The 19,520-nt window shown below is 40.7% G+C and overlaps 1 protein-coding gene across 1 annotated transcript in view; it reads left to right on the forward strand.

The window, feature by feature from the left end:
* USH2A (usherin) overlaps positions 1-19,520 on the forward strand; it is an 824,795-nt gene that overhangs the window by 113,109 nt on the left and 692,166 nt on the right. The window contains exons 10-12 of the mRNA XM_069726496.1: positions 604-799; positions 7,334-7,464; positions 16,501-16,696. Coding sequence (XP_069582597.1) covers positions 604-799; positions 7,334-7,464; positions 16,501-16,696 — 523 coding nt within the window. The remainder of the gene's footprint in view (positions 1-603; positions 800-7,333; positions 7,465-16,500; positions 16,697-19,520) is intronic.

Raw genomic sequence — 19,520 nt, forward strand, 5'->3', positions numbered from 1 at the left:
TGCTTTGTGTTTTTTTTTTTCCTGTTAACTTTCTTGCTACTAAGTATACACTGTGTTTTTATGCAAATTTCAGCAAGCTCCGATGCCTCAGGGGATTGCCCTGGAGGGAAATCCAGGCATGGTTTGATTTATGGTACATTTGCAGTAGTTAGTACATTTTACTGCTGTTGTATTACTTTTAGTTAGCCATGCTAACAGCTTTAACTTAAAAATTAAGCCCTTTAAGTGGAACAATATTTATTGTGCCATTACGGGGAAGCCTCTTGGTAGAAGAAGGCATCTACTGGGGTCAAACTTCAAAGAAAAGCGATGCCAACAGACGGACAGGGTCACATGAATATGTATGAGCGTGCTGACTGCGACCCACCGAAGTCATTGTGCAGCACATAGGAGGGTATAAATCCTTATTTTCTCAAAAGGATAAAGAGCCTCAGGCAATTTCGTTCAGTGACTAAATTGTTCCTAAGAGTGAGAATTGGTTAATCCATATTTTCCAAAATTATCACATGAAAGCTAGCTGATAAGCTTATAAATTGAACATGAATGTGAGACTGAAACTCCTACTCTGAATTTCCTTTTTTTATGTGATATTTTTGTCTCCAGTGTGATCGCTGCTCGCCCCTCTATAACAACAAGCCGTTTCATCAAGGTGACCACGTGAATGCTTATAACTGTGCGGTGTGCCAGTGCAACAACCATTCATCCAGCTGTCACTATAATGCAAGTGAAGACCCTCACCCTCATGACCACCACCAAGGAGGTGGGGGGGTGTGCGACAATTGCTTGCACAACACCGCAGGTAACTTTTTTCACTACTGCAGTATTGCTTTGGGTGGTAGAACTAAGCAGAAGAAAATCCTAAGGGAAATGTGAACGTAGATATATTCTTCCTATCTATACCCTGGACTTGTTTTCTCTTATTCCTGTTGCAATCCAACAGTTATATGGATGGATAGAGAGTAGTGACGAGCGAACGTGCTCGGATAACGTTTTATGCGTCTTATCCGAGTATGCTCGCGGGTCATCTGAGTATCTCCGGTGTGTCCGTATATTATATTCAAGTCCAGACGGCTGCATGATTTGCGGCTGTTAGACAGACACAACACATGTGGGGGTTGCCTGTTTGTTAGGGAATCCCCACATGTGTTGAGGCGGTCTAACAGACGCTAATCGTGCAGCTGCAGGGACTCGACCATAATATACGAGCACCCGAGAATGCTCGGAAAAGACGTTATCCGAGCACTTTCGCTCATCACTAATAGATAGATGAAGTCCAAATTGCCTCTTCAGAGAGAAAGAGGACTTGAACCCTACAGCTCCACCTGTTGGAACCAGCGATCCTACAAGTCACTATCGACCCTTTAACGAGCCTTGCAATATGACTTAGGATAAAAGCCAAATCAGAATTTCAATTCGCAGACACGGTGTTTCGAGGTATTGCCCCTCGTCAGTGCAAAGTATGAGAACTGATTTGGCTAGGTGAGAGAGAGGCTCTGTACTGAGGTCTAAGGGGTAACGTTTTTCCTTGTGGAGAGTGACATACCAGCTCTGGCATGCCAATGAAAGGAGGCTTATTCGCCGTGCAATGCTCCTCTGGGAAACGTAATTTGTAAATTGCCTCTTCAGAGAGGAAGAGGACTTGAGCTTTATAGTGCAACCTGTTGGAAGTAGCGATTCTACAAGACACTATCGAGCCTTTAACAAGCCTTGCAATATGACTTACTATAAAAGCCAAATTAATATCTCAATTTGCAGACACTTTGTTTCGGACTTTTGCCCCTATTGCCACGGTGAATAAACCTCCATTCTAGTGATAAGCGAATGTGCTCGGATAACGTGTTATCCGAGTATCTTGGGCGTGATCGGATAATATATTAGATTCCACGCAGTTGCATCTTTTGCGGCAGTAGACAGTCGCAACATATGCAGGGATTGCCTGTTTGTTTGTTAATCCCCACATGTGTTGCGGCTGTCTACCACCGAAAAATCATGCAGCCACAGGGGTTCGAATATATTATCCGAGCACACAAAAAATGCTCAGATAACACCCGAGCATGCTCGGATAACACGTTATCCGAACACCTTCGCTCACCAGTGCCACTACTTCTTATATTGGCATGCCAGAAGTGGTATGTCACTCTCCACAAGGAGAACCGTTACCTCTTATACTTTAGAATTTAACTAACATTTTAAAATACCGTAATGCCAAATGCTGAACATAATGCTATTCTGCTACAGTTTTCTTTCATTTTAAAGCATGTATCAGTTTTTATAAATCATGGCATTAATTATATAGATTTTTACAGTCATAAATATGTAACAGAGGCGATTATTTGATTTCCTTGGTCTTTCATTTATGTAGTTTATTGTTGCGTTTATACTGTTTGTTGTTTTTGTTGTTGTTTCTGTTTTTCTATTGCGTTTAGTTTACATTTTTTATAACATGGGGACATTTCAAACTTTACTGTAAAGGGGAAACCAAACAGTGGTGACCCAAAGCCAAAAATGAATTCCTTCCAATGCACATATACTGTATAACATGAAGAACCAAGAAGAGTGTGCAGGATGTAATTAATCTCAGTAAAAAATATACATTTCTTATTAAGTCTCATTAAAAATATATAAATAAATGTATAAAAAATAGCAAAATGCACAGACACAATAGAGAAATTTCGGGTGAGACGAAAAAAAGAGAAAAAAATATTTATTTCTCATAAAAATATCAATATAAGACTAAGGAGTCACAGTGAAAAAGAAAATACAAAAATTGTCAGGATAATGGTAATATAATATATCACAAGGTGAAAAGATATAATATATCACAAAGGTGAGAAGACAAGTAGTGAAAGTCACAGTGGATAAAATGGAGTCACCCTGAGAGCGTACGGATTCCATAATTGCTTAGGAGAGAATAAGAAGGGTGCATTGGCTCATCCACCCAACTCACGTTTCGCAACTTCTTTGGGTGTTTAACAACTGCTTTTATCTGTAATGGACTGGCCAATATCTACAGTATTTGCTAGGAGATTACCCTGTGTATTTTCAATTTATAGGGTGGGACATGTATAGGGATACACCTAAATAAAATGGGAATGGTTTTTGATATCAACTTCCTGTTTGTGGCACATTAGTATATGGGAGGGGAAAAACATTTCAAGATGGGTGATGACCATGGCGGCCATTTTGAAGTCAGCCATTTTGGATCCAAGTTTATTTTTTCCAATGTGAAGAGGGTCATATGACACATCAAACTTATTGAGAATTTCACAAGAAAAACAATGGCGTGCTTGGTTTTAATGTAACTTTATTCTTTCATGAGTTATTTACAAGTTTCTATTTGTTTACAGCCATTGACATGTCGCAGAGGTTAACACGTGAGGACCAGATAGAAATTGTGTTGATGTCTGGTGACCGCAATACCCGAGTCATTGCAGTAGATTTCAATGCAAGACACCCTACGCAAGAAAACTGTCACCATTCCCATGTTATTTAGGTGTATCCATATAAATGGCCCACCAAAAAATGTTTGCCTCATCACTGAACATAATGTTCTGTGTACACTGAGGGTTCTGTTCCAGTTTTTGCTTTGCCCATTCTGCAAATTCAGCGTGCTGATCTGGGTCATCCTCGTTGAGATGCTGCAGTAGCTGGATTGTCATTTGTGAGTAGCTAATATCCGCCGAAGGGATGTTCGACTGATGTCAGATCGGCGCGCTGAATTTGCAGAATGGGCAAAACAAAAACTTGAAACATGACCTTCAGTTTACACAGAACATTATGTTCAGTGATGAGGCAAACATTTTTTGGTGGGCCAGTAATATGGATACACCTAAATAACATGGGAATGGTGACAGTTTTCTTGTATAGGGTGTCTTGCATTGAAATCTGTCTTCTCTCGGATCTTGTGTTTTTCTTCTGTTCCAGCGTCTCTCCGTTCAAGAGATCTGTCTCCCTCTTCTGCTGTGCTCATAAAGTGTAATAATAATAATAATTTTTCTATAGCACCATTATCCAAGAAGTATCGTTCCTCCTTGCGGAGATTGACATGCTAAGCATGCCGAGATGAGGAGACTTAAAACCGCAATGCTCCTCTGGGAAATATGCTAATTAGGCAAATTGTCTCTTCAAAGAGGAAGAGAACTAGAACTCTAGTGCCACCTATTGGAAGTAGCAATCCTACAAGTCAATGTTGACCCTTTACCGAGCCTTGTCACGTGACTTAGGATAAAAGCCAAACCAGAATCTCAATTTGCAGACACTGTGTTTCGGGGCACTGCAATATCCAAGAAGTATCGCTTCTCCTTGCGGAGATTGATATAGCCACAAGAAATTCCGCAGCACTTTGCAATTAAGAGGGGACATGTACACACAATAAAAACATAACAAAGAAACACATTTCAACAAATGCAGGTGAAGTGAGGGTCCTGCTCACAAACTTACAATCTATAATGAAATGGGGGGACACAATACATAGAATGTGCTTGTATGGCCCAGATATCATTATAATAAAATGGTAATTTTAAATAAGCTGAATGATCAGTAATCAGTAAGGATGGGCGAATCTGAACAGTGAAGTTCGGCGTCCATACCAAACACCTACTGTTCGGGCATGGATACCAAACATGGACTTCACCAGGAAATTCGTGTTACTGTTCGGATTCGACCCCCCCGAACGCTGAGTGTTTGCCGCACTGTCATGTGCATAACAGTGCGGAAAACACCGCTTCTAATTGGTGGTAAAATCATTACGGCCGGTCAGAGAGCCGCGATTCCCACTCTGTCAAATGACAGCATGAGCCCGCAGCTGTGAACCGAGGTAAAAAGTTTATCTCCGGTGACTTTCATCAGCTAATGGGACTACTGCTCCCATCAGTTTATGCCTGCTGCCGCTAATAACATTGAGATCAGGCGGCGGCTGATGGGAATATTCATCAGCCGGCGCCTGCGCTCTAAATAAGTAATAATAAAAAAGTGGTGTGAGAATACCAAATCTCAGTTGTCTGCTTTAGCAAGGCTGGTTGTCAGAAATGGGGGGGACCCCACGTGGTTTTTTTAGTTATTAATTTAAAATAATTATAAAAACAGCGTGAGGACCCCTTTATTCTTGATAACCAACCTTGCTAAAGCTGATAGCAGGGAGTTGCAGTCCGCAGCTATCAGTTTTGCCTGGCTGGTTATCAAAAATACAGATTCAAAAAGCTGTTTTTTTTTTAATTATTTATTTAGAGTGCAGGCGCCAGCTGATGAATACTCCCATCAGCTATCACCTGCTCTCACTGTTATTAGTTGCAGCAGGCATCCGCTTATGGGTGCAGTAGTCCCATCAGCTGATGCCAGTACGTAAGGTAAACTTTTTACCTCCTATCACAGCTGCAGGCTCACGCTGTCATTTGACAGCGTGGGAACCACGGCTCTATGACTGGCGATAATGATATTACCACGGATCAGAAGCATTGTTTGCCGCACTGTCATGCACATGACAGCGTGGCAAACACTGGATGTTCAGGGCCCCAGTGCATTCCAGAAAAGTGGTGCAGCACAAGAGAAGTCTTGGAGATGGAGGTGGGAGGTTTGGATTATGACAGATGTTAGTCTTAGATCAGTTGCGGAGTGGAGAGCATGGGTAGGGTGATTGACAGAGATGAGGGAGGAGATATAGGGTAGTGCAGAAGTGTGGAGAGCTTTGTGGGTAAGATAGATGAGTTTGTATTGTATTCTATAACGAATGGGCAACCCGTAAAATGACTGGCACAGGGTAGAGGCATTGGTGTAGCGGCTGGACAAAAATATGACCCTGGCTGCCACATTCAGGATGAAATGGACTGGAGAAAGTTTGATTAGAGGGAGACCAATCAATATAGAGTAATAGTAGTCCAGACAAGAATGAATAAGAGTGACCATAAGAGATTTTGCAGTTTCAAAGACTAGAAAAGGTTGGATTTTGGAGACTTTTTAAGATGCAGATGACGCCATCAAGTGAGCGATTGGTTATAGGGTATCAAGGAAAATTTGTGTCAAATACAGTATAACCCCAAGACAGCGGGCGTGCTTCTTGGGAATTATGGTTGAACCACCCAAGAGACAAGTCTGTAGTTAGCAGTGCAGTTCTGGTTGATGGTTTTTTTGTAAGTAAAGGGGTTATGACAGAGTGTTTAAATGAAGAGGAAAAGATATCAGAGGAAAGAGAGAGGTTGATATTTTAGTTAGGTAGGTAGAGACCACTGGGCAAAGAGACTGGAGGAGATGTGAGGGAATAGGGTCACTGGAGTAGGTTGTAGGGCAAGAAGCAGTGAGGAGCCTGTTCACTTCTTCTGTGACAGGCACGAAGGAGTGTGTAAAAAAATCATTTGATTTTTCATCCAGAAAAAATGTATGCTTATTCATCTGCATTGTCATTTGTTTACTAGTCGTTTACTTTTTACGGCCATATGGCATCCTTTACTATACACCAGAAGTTAATAAAACTTACAAGACCCAAATATACGAGTCTCAGAAAATGGCAACAAAAGCAATTTTTTTTGTCTTACAAATTTTAAAAAAATTCACCATTCAAATAAAAAAAACCTATACATATTTGGTATCAAACTACTAGTATTGACCTGGATAATCATATTTCCAGATCGGTTTTACCATATAGTGAACAGGTTAAATTTTTTTTAAAAAAGTGAAATTGCACTTTTTTTTTCAATTTCACCACACTTGGAACTTTTTTCCCGTTTTCCAGCACACTATGAGGTAGAATGAATGTTGTCATTCAAAAGTACAACGCATGCCACATAAAACAGGCCCTCATATGGCTATATTGACAGAAAAATAAAAAAGTTATGGCTCTTGGAAGAAGAGCAAGAAAAAACGAAAATGAAAAAAAATAATGGAAAATGGCCCCGGGAGAAGGGGTTAAGGAGAACAGCAGCATTTACACAAGATAAAAACATTTATAGCAAGTAATAGATATGATTTATTTCTTTTTTTTTTAAACTATCCTTTATTTTTATGGATATTTATATTAAAAAAAATCACACGCAAGAGCTAGTCTGTTTTGCTGCAACATTTTGGACCCCAGAATTGCACCAATGTGACATTTCTTTCCAGAGACACAAGTTTGGGTTGGATAACAGATGGAAGTGAAATGAAGTAAAACACCGTTTGAAACAGGTTGATAGTGTCATATGCTGCGGATCACTACATTGGCAGGTAGAGACGAAAAGGGGCATTAAAATGGACATTCAGTAAATTCTCGTTCCCTCAAAGGAGCATTGTTCTTCTATTGGCTCTTGCAGATCATTTTAATTCCTTTTTCTACATTAAACATGCACTCATGGTCTTGTTTTAGGAAAAAACTGTGAAGTTTGCAGGATTTACTTTTATCGGAAATTCGAGTCCGATCCATCTGCCGTTGACGTATGCCAACCGTGTGACTGCAATGAGACCGGGACTGCTAGCAAAAGCCAAAATTGTGAAGAGGTAATTATGGCAAGTTATTTATTGAGAAGTCTAAACTTGGTGTTTATTGTTAGAGAATGACAAAATATTAAATGGGTTGTCGAAAACAAGGGGTCTCTTTCCAAAAACAGGAATACTCTTGTCCGCATTCCGCAGACTGGTAATGCAGACTTTTTCTCGATTCAGGCAAATTCTTTATTGGTGAATTTTCACATTTTATCGTCTACTGATTTCTAGTTCTAACTTTCTCTGCTTATTAATTTTTCATTTTTTAGTTTAGGGCTCATTTAGACATTCATTTTTCACATACAAGTGTTATACGTGATTTTCACGGATAGCACTTGTACCTGTGATAGTCTATGAGGCTGTTCATACGTCCAAAGAAAATCGCAGAGAAATGTCCGATTATGATCCTTAGTTCCATGAGAAATTCTCCGATGCCATCCAACTGGGATCCAATGTTTATGGACTGTGACATAGGACAAGGTGGAGAAACTTATTTTTTTTCTCCACATACAAGAAAAACATATGTGATAACATTCTGATCAAACCCTGTTCATAATAATTGGTCAATTTTTCCAATACATGAGAAAAAAAGACCTCTGATCGAGGCCGAATTCTTATATTAGTTGCAAAGTCAAACTTTTATCACCTATCAGTCCCATATCCTTCAAAAAGAGTGGTAGAGCACATGCATGTCCACTACAGATGAGATGAGTAAATCTCTTAAAATTCGATTTGCCAGATTCAACCCAAAAATTTGATTTGCATTTTATTTATATGATTGAAAACATCGAAGGTATATAGATTTCTCATAAAATACACTTTTTTCCATAATCCCAAGGTATATTAAAAGAATGGAATAAAAAGTTAATAAAAATATAATGCTCAGCTTGCTCCTCCCCATACTTACCGCCGGAGAACCAGAGGGAGTGAACGGAGGATTGGGGGCGGGAAGCTGGTCACAATTTTGCTGAATTCACGTAAATTAAATAAAAAAAATTCCAGCAAATATGACATTTTGGTGAAAATTATTGCAAATTCGATTTGTTCTGAATTCGTTTGCTCATGTCTAGTAATGATCAATTTATTCAAACGTCATCAAATCAGGGGACTCGGGTTCCCTGCTTTAGTGATTGGTCGCCAGCAATTATACTATCGACAGATCAGGTGATAAATGCTTACTATGAGATAACCTCTTTGAAGAGAATCTCTCAGCTCTCCTGACTTGTCTGTTTTAGTAAGTACTTGAATTCCTCATGAAATAATTGCAGAACTTGTTTTCTTAGAACTCTGTATTCTAATATTCCTCTCTTGCTCTTCCCAGAAACTTATTAATAAATTGACAACTGAATTTGTGGGTGTGTCCTTACAGTCTGGCACTGATTGGGCATTGTCCAAATCACTGATTGGATATTGTGGGTGTGTCCATACAGTCTGGCACTGATTGGACAGTGGGAGAGTGTGCAGTGACACGCCCACCTCTGGCAACACCCACCTGTCAATTCATTTATAGTTTGGTTGTAGGAATAATGGAGGACTGGCACATGGAGATATAGGAAAAGAAGCTTCGGAATTGGTATATTACATGGAATACAGTTAATTCCTGAAAAAAAAAGTGTCAGGAGTGGTGACAGGTCCACCTCCAACGTAATTGTAGAACAGGTTAAAGGTTACTTGATACATTTAGAAAAAAAAATTAATAAAATGTACTTTGGATCCTATCTTTGCCAGCCGCCCCTTGATTTCTTAAAGTCATAGGCACAACATAATCTTTGTGCCCAGTTTTCTTTTCTATCTTACAATATAATGATTTATAGCTTACTATGGATACTGAGAAAAAAATGGGTAAAAGTCCCTCTGTTCCCGCTATGCTAACATTCCCTTCTTCATTGGTGCTGGGGGTTAAAAAAAAAGTTTGTAAGGACACTTCATTCTCAATAACATAGTGGGTTCCAACTGTTGGATTGCTATCAATATGAAAGTGATGGCATGTCCTGGCAAGTGTCTGAGTTTTGTGGTCAGGTATGGCACTGTGGGCAGGAAAGGCAAACAATCACATTTCTTATATGCTTCAATGAGGAACACAAGAAACCATAGAAAGTCTGCTGCCACCTGGAGGCTGACACTAATACTTCCTAAGAAAAAAGTAGGCTCCTACCTAACAAGCTACCCCTGTCCTGCCAACACCAAGATTTTCAGTTTAGCTTAGCTTTCAGTCAACATTTTTTCAGACCTCATTCCTCTGTGTTGACGGACACAAGCCTTGGCAAAAGGATACTAAAAACTTACCAGGTAAAATGTGCTCAGGTAACCTCAGGGATTGCTATTCCCCCTTCTGCAATAATATGAGTTTTACCACCCCTGGGACTACATTTAGACATCGTGTTTTTTTGTATCTCCTATTGAAGAGTCCAAGAAAAGAGGATTTTTGGTACTCACCATAAAATCTCTTTCTCATAGCCTTCATTGGAGGACACTGCTACCTTCTTTGTTTTGGTAGTCTTTGTTTTGCTTCTCCTATTGCTTTTTGTACTAACCGAAGAGAGGAGTGTCAGGCCAAGGCAGGCCAAGGCGAAGGCAGGCCAAGTGTAGCCTGTTGGGGAGTAGACAACTTTTATCTTAAGATGTATTTAGTGTCAGCCTCCACGTGGTATCAGACTGCCCATAGTTTCCCATGTTCCGCAAGTAAGGCTGTGATAAAGAGCTTCCATGGTGAGTACCAAAAATGCTCTTTTTTCCTAATCCTGTTCAATTCCGTAAGTTTTTTATTTTTATAGTTCTTTTTACCAGACTTTGTTCTGATATAATTGGTGCCACCAGTCCAATCTGTAAGAGATGACATATCCCAGCAATAAGCCATTACTAACCATGGTGGGAAACCCCTGTCTTACAGTGACATTGACATTAACTGTAATGCTTGTTGGCTTGCCTGCGATAATTAACATGCATACATAGAACCAAATAAAGAAATGTTGAACAGAGCTGCAATGAACGGCACCAACTCAGGCCGAGGGAAGTGATTAAGATGCACTAAAGATGGGATTAATAAGTCAGAAGTGTAAGAGCTGCAATGAATTAGATGATTCAGAAAGAAGCCATTCACAGTAATGGTTGTAGATCTGACCTGAGAGAGATGGAATTGTACAAGGTGTAAGGTTTTAAGTCATGAAAATTAATTAGCCTGTTAAAGGGATCGGTTTTTAAAGTTATTTCGCCGAAAAGAATAGCATAATTTCCCGTTATAATTTTCTACTTTCAGCTTTCTGCAGAAAGTAAAAGACAGAACAGGAAGGTTCATACATAGTAATATCACAGATCCTTGTCATATAGAGCCATAATACAGTGTAAAAACAAAGTTCAATGTTCCTGGTCCTCAATGGAAATTCTGTAAGGTTGGTTTCACATTTGCGTTTTTTGCTGCTGCGTTTTAACGCAAAAAAAGCATGCGTTTTTTCCCTATACTTCACATTAAAAATGCATGCGTTTTTTGCATGCGTTTTGCCGCATTTTGTCGCCGCATGCATCTTTTCTATGCATGCGTTGTGTTGCAGAAATGCAACATGTAGTAATTTCTAGCTGCGTTTTTTTGCTGCAAAAAACGCATGCGTTTTTTTGCGGCAAAAAAACCTATTGCTGTCTATGTAAACGCATGCATTTTTAAGCACATGCGTTTTAATAGAAAAACACAAGAATACACACTGATAAGCCAACCCTAAACCCTAAACGCGTTTGCATGCGTTTTAATAGAAAAACACAAGAATACACACTGATAAGCCAACCCTAAACCCTAACCCTAACCCTAAGGGATCCTAACCCTAATCCTAAGGGTTAGGGTTAGGATCCCTTAGGGTTAGGGTTAGGGTTAGGATCCCTTTGGGTTAGGGTTAGGATCCCTTAGGGTGATGGTTAGGTATAGGGTTAGGATCCCTTAGGGTTAGGGATAGGGTTAGGGTTAGGGTTAGGATCCCTTAGGGTTAGGGTTAGGGATAGGGTTAGGGTTAGGGATAGGGTTAGGATCCATAGGGTTACTAGGGATCCTAACCCTAACCCTAACCCTAGCTATTTCTGTTTAAAGTGGGTTTTCTTGTTGATTTTGATGATTGGCAGCTGTCAGACACTTCTCATCATGCGTTTTAAAAGCGCAAACGCAGGAAAAAACGCATGTAAACGCGTCAAAATGCCGCGTTTGTATTAAAACATGCAAAAACGCATGCGTCTAAAAAACTCAGCGTTTTAACGCGTTTACATGCGTTTTTTTCACCACACGCGTTTGCGTTTAAAACGCTGCGTTTTTAAATGCAAATGTGAAACCAGCCTAACACCTACCATGCACCAGACACTGGTGTGCCCAAGTACAGCACCAAAAGACGGGTTAAGTTATAATGTGACTCCATGCTTGGATGCATAGAGTTATTTTGTCATGGGTTCATGCAGATTCAATGAGAAGAATATTGAAGTATTGCACCATCATGTGTCTTATTAATACGTAAATTTCCTCTAGAAGCTTTGTCAGGGGGCAAACCTGTGTTTTATAGAAACACCATAAAGCTGCATTCAAGCAATCAGTTTTCTGTGGATAAGTATCAGAGTGAATCCACATTTGAATGGGGAAATAAAGTTATCAGGGTGACTTTGATTGAGGCATTGGAGATAGACTAGCTAAGGACAATATTTCACAAAATGCCAAATTGTTGGTTGTTGAATGCAATGATATCAAAAGAATACCCAGAATGGGTTGAAGGAAGTCAAAATATCCAAAAAAATGGGGATCTTGTTGGTAGAAATCACTCATTGATGAAAGGGGTCTGACGAGGTGTTCAAATTAACACCTCATTGATTCTTCACACTGATGGACTTTAATGACCAGTTAAAGTGCTAGTGATGTCTTAATAAACCAGTAAGATGAACAAAAGCTATGGAAAAACCTGGTCAAATAAATCCAGGTTACTGTTGCACCATGCTGATAGCAAAGTCAGAATTTGGCGTAAGCTGCCAGAATTGTCCTGTCGGGTGTGCACAGGTCAGGCTAGTGAAGGTGATGTAATGGTGCAGTGAATATTTTCGTGGCACCCCCAGGGTCTTCTGATGCCTAGAGATGGATATTTGGAGAGTAGGAATTACCTAAGCATTGAGTTCATCCCTTCATGGCATCAATTTCCTAAAAGGCAGAAGGACCATGTGCCATGTCAAATGGATTGTACAGTCATGGATTAGTTCCAGGAACAAGATGGCGAATTTTCCTTACTTCTCTTGCCTTTACAGTCCCCAGATCTTGATCCCGTAGAGCATCTCTGGGGCGAAGTACAAAGGGCTGTACTGAGCTTATCATTACCTCCTATTGAAATTGCAACTGTGAGAAACATTCCTGTCCACAAGGGCCAATAGTCAACGCAACAGTGAATTACAGATCAACGGAGGTCCCTTGAGCTACTAGATGGGTGTCACTATCTAAAATGTGCACTATTCAATGAGTAATTAGGAAATTGTTCTTTCATGGTTACCCTGTTGACTTAACCACTTCATCCACCACCGTAGCCATCTACAGCACGTACTGTATCATCGATCCTCCGTATACAACTCTAAGAAAGTATGTGACATCTATGGTCACTTCACATAACCACTGCAGCCAGTCATTGCATGGGGGAAGGCAATCATGGCAGAACCTTTGGAAAACATAATGACGGAGCCGTACCATCATAGGCTGACGTGGTTCCTTGGCTTCATCTTGGATGTCCTTTCACCACCCACTATGTTCTATGCAAGAGATCATGGTGAATGGGGGCAGCAAGAATGGTTTTTTTTTTAATCTTAAGTGATATATTTACAAATCAAGGCATTTTCCATGAGAGCCAGCCCTTCATATTTTGGGTGAATTCCAATACCCATGAGTTACACCAATAAAAGACATAGGACTAAGAAGCAGCATGGGGCATGACTGAAAATACACAGTTGATGCTCTGTGCTTGACTAAGCAGTGATATCTTACCAATTTTTGCCAGGGATGGGGAATAACATTTGCTGAAGACCAAGGCTTTGACCCTAATAATCAAACATTGATGTATCCATGGCATAGACCATTTTTTTAGTCTTGAACAACCATTAAAATGTGTCTAAGATGCAATGCCAGACATAGCCTATAGTAGAGTGTGGCACTGAAAAGTAGGTGATCCTTCTCAGGGTATGTGTACATAGGGTCTTTAAGAAACTGATGGACCAGCCAAAGTTTTTCTAGGCAAAGTAGCTTCAGGATAAAATACAGCAGACTTCTCTGGTGGTTTTGAGGCTCTGCCGCCGCCATCTTTTTTGGCCTCTAATTTCGTAAGCTCACTTTAAAGGCCTAAAACTGCACTTCAGATAATGTTTCCAATTACCAGGGATATAATTAGTTTTACTTCTTGCATCTGTTCTCATGTACTTTTTTCCTTTTGCTGTTGCATTTATCTGATTCTCATCTTCACAAAGAATCCGTGGTACGTGCTCAGCTAACCTTCATATGATTAAGCAGGTCACAAACAGTTAACCATAAAAAAAGCGTTAATGCCTGCGGCATAAACCATCTAAATAGACAGAGAAGAAGCAAAGAAGGAAACGGGAAAGCAAAGAGAAATCAATAGCTGATTCTATGATACAACACTGTGATTTCCCAGCCAGAGGAACATAGAGAAAAGACCCCGCTAGGCCGAGGGCGGAATTGACACAGGAACAGTCAATTTTCTCTAAATGGATCTAATTCTTCAAAAAGGGATTATTTCAGATAAGAAGGAAGAGTCGACCTCTTAACAGTATATGAAACATTTATTTAACCCATAAACAGCTTGAGACATTTGTTTGCATTCTATAGAAAGTGATGACTTCTAATTTCATTTTTTTTCTCTGATAAATAAATATAAGACATAGAATACAAAGATTAGATTGGGATGCTTGAAAGTTTGTGATCCCTTTAAGATTTTCCATATTTATACATACATTTTGCATAAGTTTATATATGTCCTGAAAGTAGATATAATTACAAAATATTGTGAAAAATGATCCAATATCACATGCCTGTAAGTGGCAAAAGTATGTGAACCTTTGCTTTCAGTATCTGGTGTGACCCACATGTGCAGCAATAACTGTAGAATATTAACATCTAAGCATTTCTGTGGCAGGGGCATTCTTCATGCCGAATGGCATCACTGTAGACTCATGAAGTCCAAATAAGGTGATAAAGGCAGAGTGTTCCCGAGCCTCGCGGATCAGGGGAATCTGCCAATAACCCCGACTCAGATCCATGATGGTCAGGTTCTTGGCCCCCGGCCAACTGACCGAGCAGGTCATCAATGTGCACTATTGAGCCCACTGTAATCCACGCAGAACCGGGTTGTCCGGTTCTTCTTTGAGATGAGGACAACAGGCGAGGCCAAAGTGCTAATAGATGTTTGGATGACCTCTAGCTCCAGCATTTCATCAATCTCCTGGCACGTGTGTTGTTGCACCTCCCGAATGACCCGTTATTCTGAATGCTGGATTGGACAATGACCCTTGGTGTCCACGTGTTGGACGACCAATTCTATAAATCCAGGCTTCTTGCTGAACAAATCCTGGAATTGGTGTAGGGTTTCCCACAACTGGGACTGTTGGTCAGACAAGAGCTGGTTGCAAACCACCACATTCTCGAAGGTCCCACTCTAGCTTGGGCAACCATATCCGGGAGGGTCTCCGCCCCTCACACTCTTCTGGCAGGTTGCATATGCAAGGGACGCAGGCCTCCCACTCATGATGTGCCTTCATCATGTTCATGTGGAAGGCCTTTCACCTTCCCCGCGTGTGCTCCAGGGTGACCAGGCATGTTACGGCATTGAGCTTCTGTTGCACAAGGTACGGGCCTCAGAAAAGTGCCTGAAGCTTGTCCTGGGGTATGGGGACCAGTACCGACACCTTTTGACCCACCTGGTCAAAATCCTCTCACAAGTATTCCAGTTGTACCATCACTTTTAGTTGGCCTGGGCTCGCGTAATATTATTGTGCACCAGCTGTACCAAGGTCTGCATCTTGTCACCGAAGCACATGACATACACAATACCCGACACTCAAGTGGTGGCAAAGTCTTCTTCCCACACCTCTTTCACCAGAGCAAGGGACCCCTGTGCACATCGCCCGTACAGGAGCTTTAAGGGGGAGAACCCTTAAACCCTTAGCTTGTGGAGCTTTCCAGTAGGCAAATAGCAGGTGTGGGAGGTACCACTTCCAGTTATGCCTGTGGGAATCGACCAACATCTTAAGCATCTGCTTAAATCTCCAGATTTAAATCATAAATTTTAGTCCAGAAAAAATGCTGAGTAATCCTAACTCATGGTCGGTAGGGGGCTCGCTGACAAATTCTTTAATGAACCAACAGGTATCGTTTCTCCTTGTGGAGAGTGACATACCATCTCTGGCTTGTCAAGGTAAGGAGGCTTATTCGCCGTGCAATGCTCCTCTGGGAAATTAAATATGCAGATTGCCTCTTCTGAGAAAAAAGAGGACTTAAACTCTATAGCGCCACCTATTGGAAGTAGCGATCCTACAAGTCACAATCAACTCTTGAACGAGTCGTGCAATATGACTTAGGATTAAAGCCAAATCAGTATCTCAATTCGCAGACACGGTGTTTCGGGCTGTTGGCCCTCGTCAGTGCGAAGCATGAGAATCAGTTCTCATGCTTCGCACTGATGAGGGCCAACAGCCCGAAACACCGTGTCTGCGAATTGAGATACTGATTTGGCTTTAATCCTAAGTCATATTGCACGACTCGTTCAAGAGTTGATTGTGACTTGTAGGATCGCTACTTCCAATAGGTGGTGCTATAGTGTTTAAGTCCTCTTTTTTATCAGAAGAGGCAATTTGCATATTTAATGAACCAAAAAATGTATAAATAAAGTCTTTAATTTGTAAAAAAACAATAGCAGAAAAAGGAAAATTTAAGTGTACCATCAATTATTTAGAAACTGATGAAAGTTTAAGACTTTGCAAAATGTTGAATTTTTATTTTCCACTTTTTTCACCTTCTTGTGAATACACATTTCTGTCTTACAGCTTGGAGGTCAATGCGGATGTAAAGTGAATGTTGGGGGCAGGAGATGTGATCAGTGCAAAGATGGATTTTACAATTTACAAGAGTCTAATGCTGACGGCTGCCAACCATGTCACTGCAACACTTCGGGAACAATCAATGGAAGTCATTCATGTCATCAAATCACAGGCCAGTGCCAATGCAAAGCACATGCTATTGGTGAGTACTAGGACTGAACAGAAAAAAAAACAGTGGAAGGTTTGCTCTGAGTTTCTTTTTTGTAGTTGAAAATGTCCAATTTTCTATCTTGGACTTGCATTTTAAGTCCTTCTAACAGTTAAATATGTGAAAATTCACAGGTTCTTCGCATTTTTTCCACTGTTATTGAAGAGTTTTTCCCCATATTGCAAGTTATCACCTATCCAACTTTTGACCTTGGCCAAAAGTTGTCCACATAATTGTTACTGCATCCTTGGCTTCCCCATCATCTGTATCACATCAGTTTGGATATATGAAGACACCAATAATAACCTTAAAGGAGTATTCTACTCTTAAGAAAGGGATGCAGTAATATGGACCATTATTAGATCGTTGTGGGTCCTACTGATCACCAGGGAGAAACAAGGGATTATGAGGCTCTGCTGCAGATTTGCCGTTGATGTGCTATGGATCTGCAATAGGGCTATTTCCAGTTACCAATACGCACTTATGTAATGATTCATTATTTGCCTTTTTTGAAGTCCCTTTTCTTCTTTTTTTTTGTCTTTGGGTATTCATAGACCATTTTTTTTTTAGTAAAATTCGTAAAATGGAGCATGTGGTTAACTCATTTTGTGTAAAATTAATAAATCCTTTTTCTTTGTGAATTTTTAAAGTGTTGCAAAATTTTAGGCAAGTTTTAAGACTGGAATGGAACTACAAAAAATGTAGGGACTTTTCAAAAATTTGTAAGTGATGAATCAAGCAAAGTGGCAAACTAAAAAAAACTTTAAAACTCACTCGTCTATTAGTCTGCCAGATAGAGAAAAGTGATCCATCGCTCCACAGAACATGTTTGCAGTGGTGGCTGCTTTACACCACTCCGTCCAACGCTCGTCATTGTGCTTGGTGGTGTAAGGCTGCATGCAGCTGCTCGGCCATGAAGCTGCCGATGGGGGAGCTGTGTTTGTGCTGATGTTAATATCAGAGGAGATCTGGACTCTGCAGTTTTGGGATCAGCAGAGCGGTGGTGACTTTTCTGCCCTTTGCTCCTCAGCACTCGACCCCTCGCACTGTAACGTTGCGGGGTCTCCACTTTGGGGCTGAGTTGCTGCGGTTTCTTCTACTTCTCAATAATATCACTCACTGGTGATGGAGGAAGATTGAGGAGGGAAGAAATGTTATGGATGGACTTGTTATCTCGGTGGCTTCTATTACAGAACCTCGCTGGCATCAGTGAGCTCAGCACCGCCGGCCATTGTGTGATATGTTCGAAAAGGGAGACGGCGTGGTGGGGGGCAAGAGGCCAGATGTTACACATCAGGGGCAATGGGTCTGCAATTTATACATTGAGGATAATGGGGCCGGATGTTATACACTGGGGGCAATGGGACCGGATGTTATACACCAGGGGGCAATGGGGCCGAACATTGCACATCTGGGAGCAATGTGGCTGGAAGTTATATACTGGGGCATTGTGGCTGGATGTTATACATGGGGGGGCAATTGGATCGGAGGTTATACACTAGGGGCAATGGGGCCAAATATTACACATCTGGGAGCAATGTGGCCGGATATTAAAAATGGGGGGGCAATGGGACTGGACGTTATGCACCGCGGCAATCAGGCCCAATATTACACATCTGGGAGCAATGGGGCCAGATATTGTACATCGGGGGCAACGGGGCTAGATGTTGTACACTGGAGGTAATGTGGTCGGATGTTATACATCGGGGGGCAATGTGGCCGGATATTAAAAATGGGGGGGCAATGGGACTGGACGCTATGGACCGGGGCAATCGGGCCGAATATTACACATCTGGGAGCAACGGGGCCAGATATTGTACATCGGGGGGCAATGGGTCTAGATGTTATACACTGGAGGTAATGTGGATGTTATACATCGGGTGGCAATGTGGTCGCATGTTCTACACTGGGGGCAATGGGACGGAATGAAAAACCTGAAATGTAGTATTAAAGGCAAGTGTCCCTATACTATTGTCCATAAATGTTTGTATGTATATATGTGTGTGCAGGGATGTGTGTATGCATATATACTGTATATATTATGGACACGCGTCTTAATCCTTCATGCCATATATTTTTCCCCTGTATTTCCATGCCTGCAGCCTCAGATCCCACCAATGCTGTCAACATGAATTTTATTTCATTCCTATGTATACGTCCCTTTTGGTACATTAGCACATTTCCAAACTGTTTTAGGCTTAATGAGTTCTAAGCAAATCATTCTGATGCCAGTTTTCTTATTAAACCAAAAATAAATGGATTTTTTTTTTTTCGCATTTTTTTTTTCTGCAGGGTCCGTCGTGATAAATCTTTTCCCTTTCCCCATTATATTTCTTTGAACTGTTCTTATGAAATGCAAAATAAGTCAACATAATTCCACTGATCGCGTACATGGGCAGGGTTACTTATCAAGGGCTATATAATTTTAATTTTGTAATTCAATGCCAAACTGATTATAATAAACTGCCGCCTCCTGTGTTATTTATCATGTTCTTTTACAAGACGCTCTTTTTTGTTTGTGGCTCCCACAGGTATTTTTCAAAAATTAGATTTGATTATAGCAATTTATTACTTTCAAAACATTTGAGGGGTGCTACGGCTACATAAGGACAAAATTTATCAAGTGCCTGGAAATACACTGTGCATATAATACATTTTGAAATGTTGATGTATGGGAATATTATGATAAAGTGAGCGCAGGACTGCGGGCATACCTGTCGAAATATCTTTGTAGGCAGCGGAAAAACATAACTGGTTTTAAGCGTTTTTAAATTACATTGAATTTTTTTTTTTTTTATATTATGTGATTTTCGGCATA

The sequence above is a fragment of the Ranitomeya imitator genome, chromosome 5, assembly GCF_032444005.1.
Source record: "Ranitomeya imitator isolate aRanImi1 chromosome 5, aRanImi1.pri, whole genome shotgun sequence".
Taxonomy (NCBI): domain Eukaryota; kingdom Metazoa; phylum Chordata; class Amphibia; order Anura; family Dendrobatidae; genus Ranitomeya; species Ranitomeya imitator.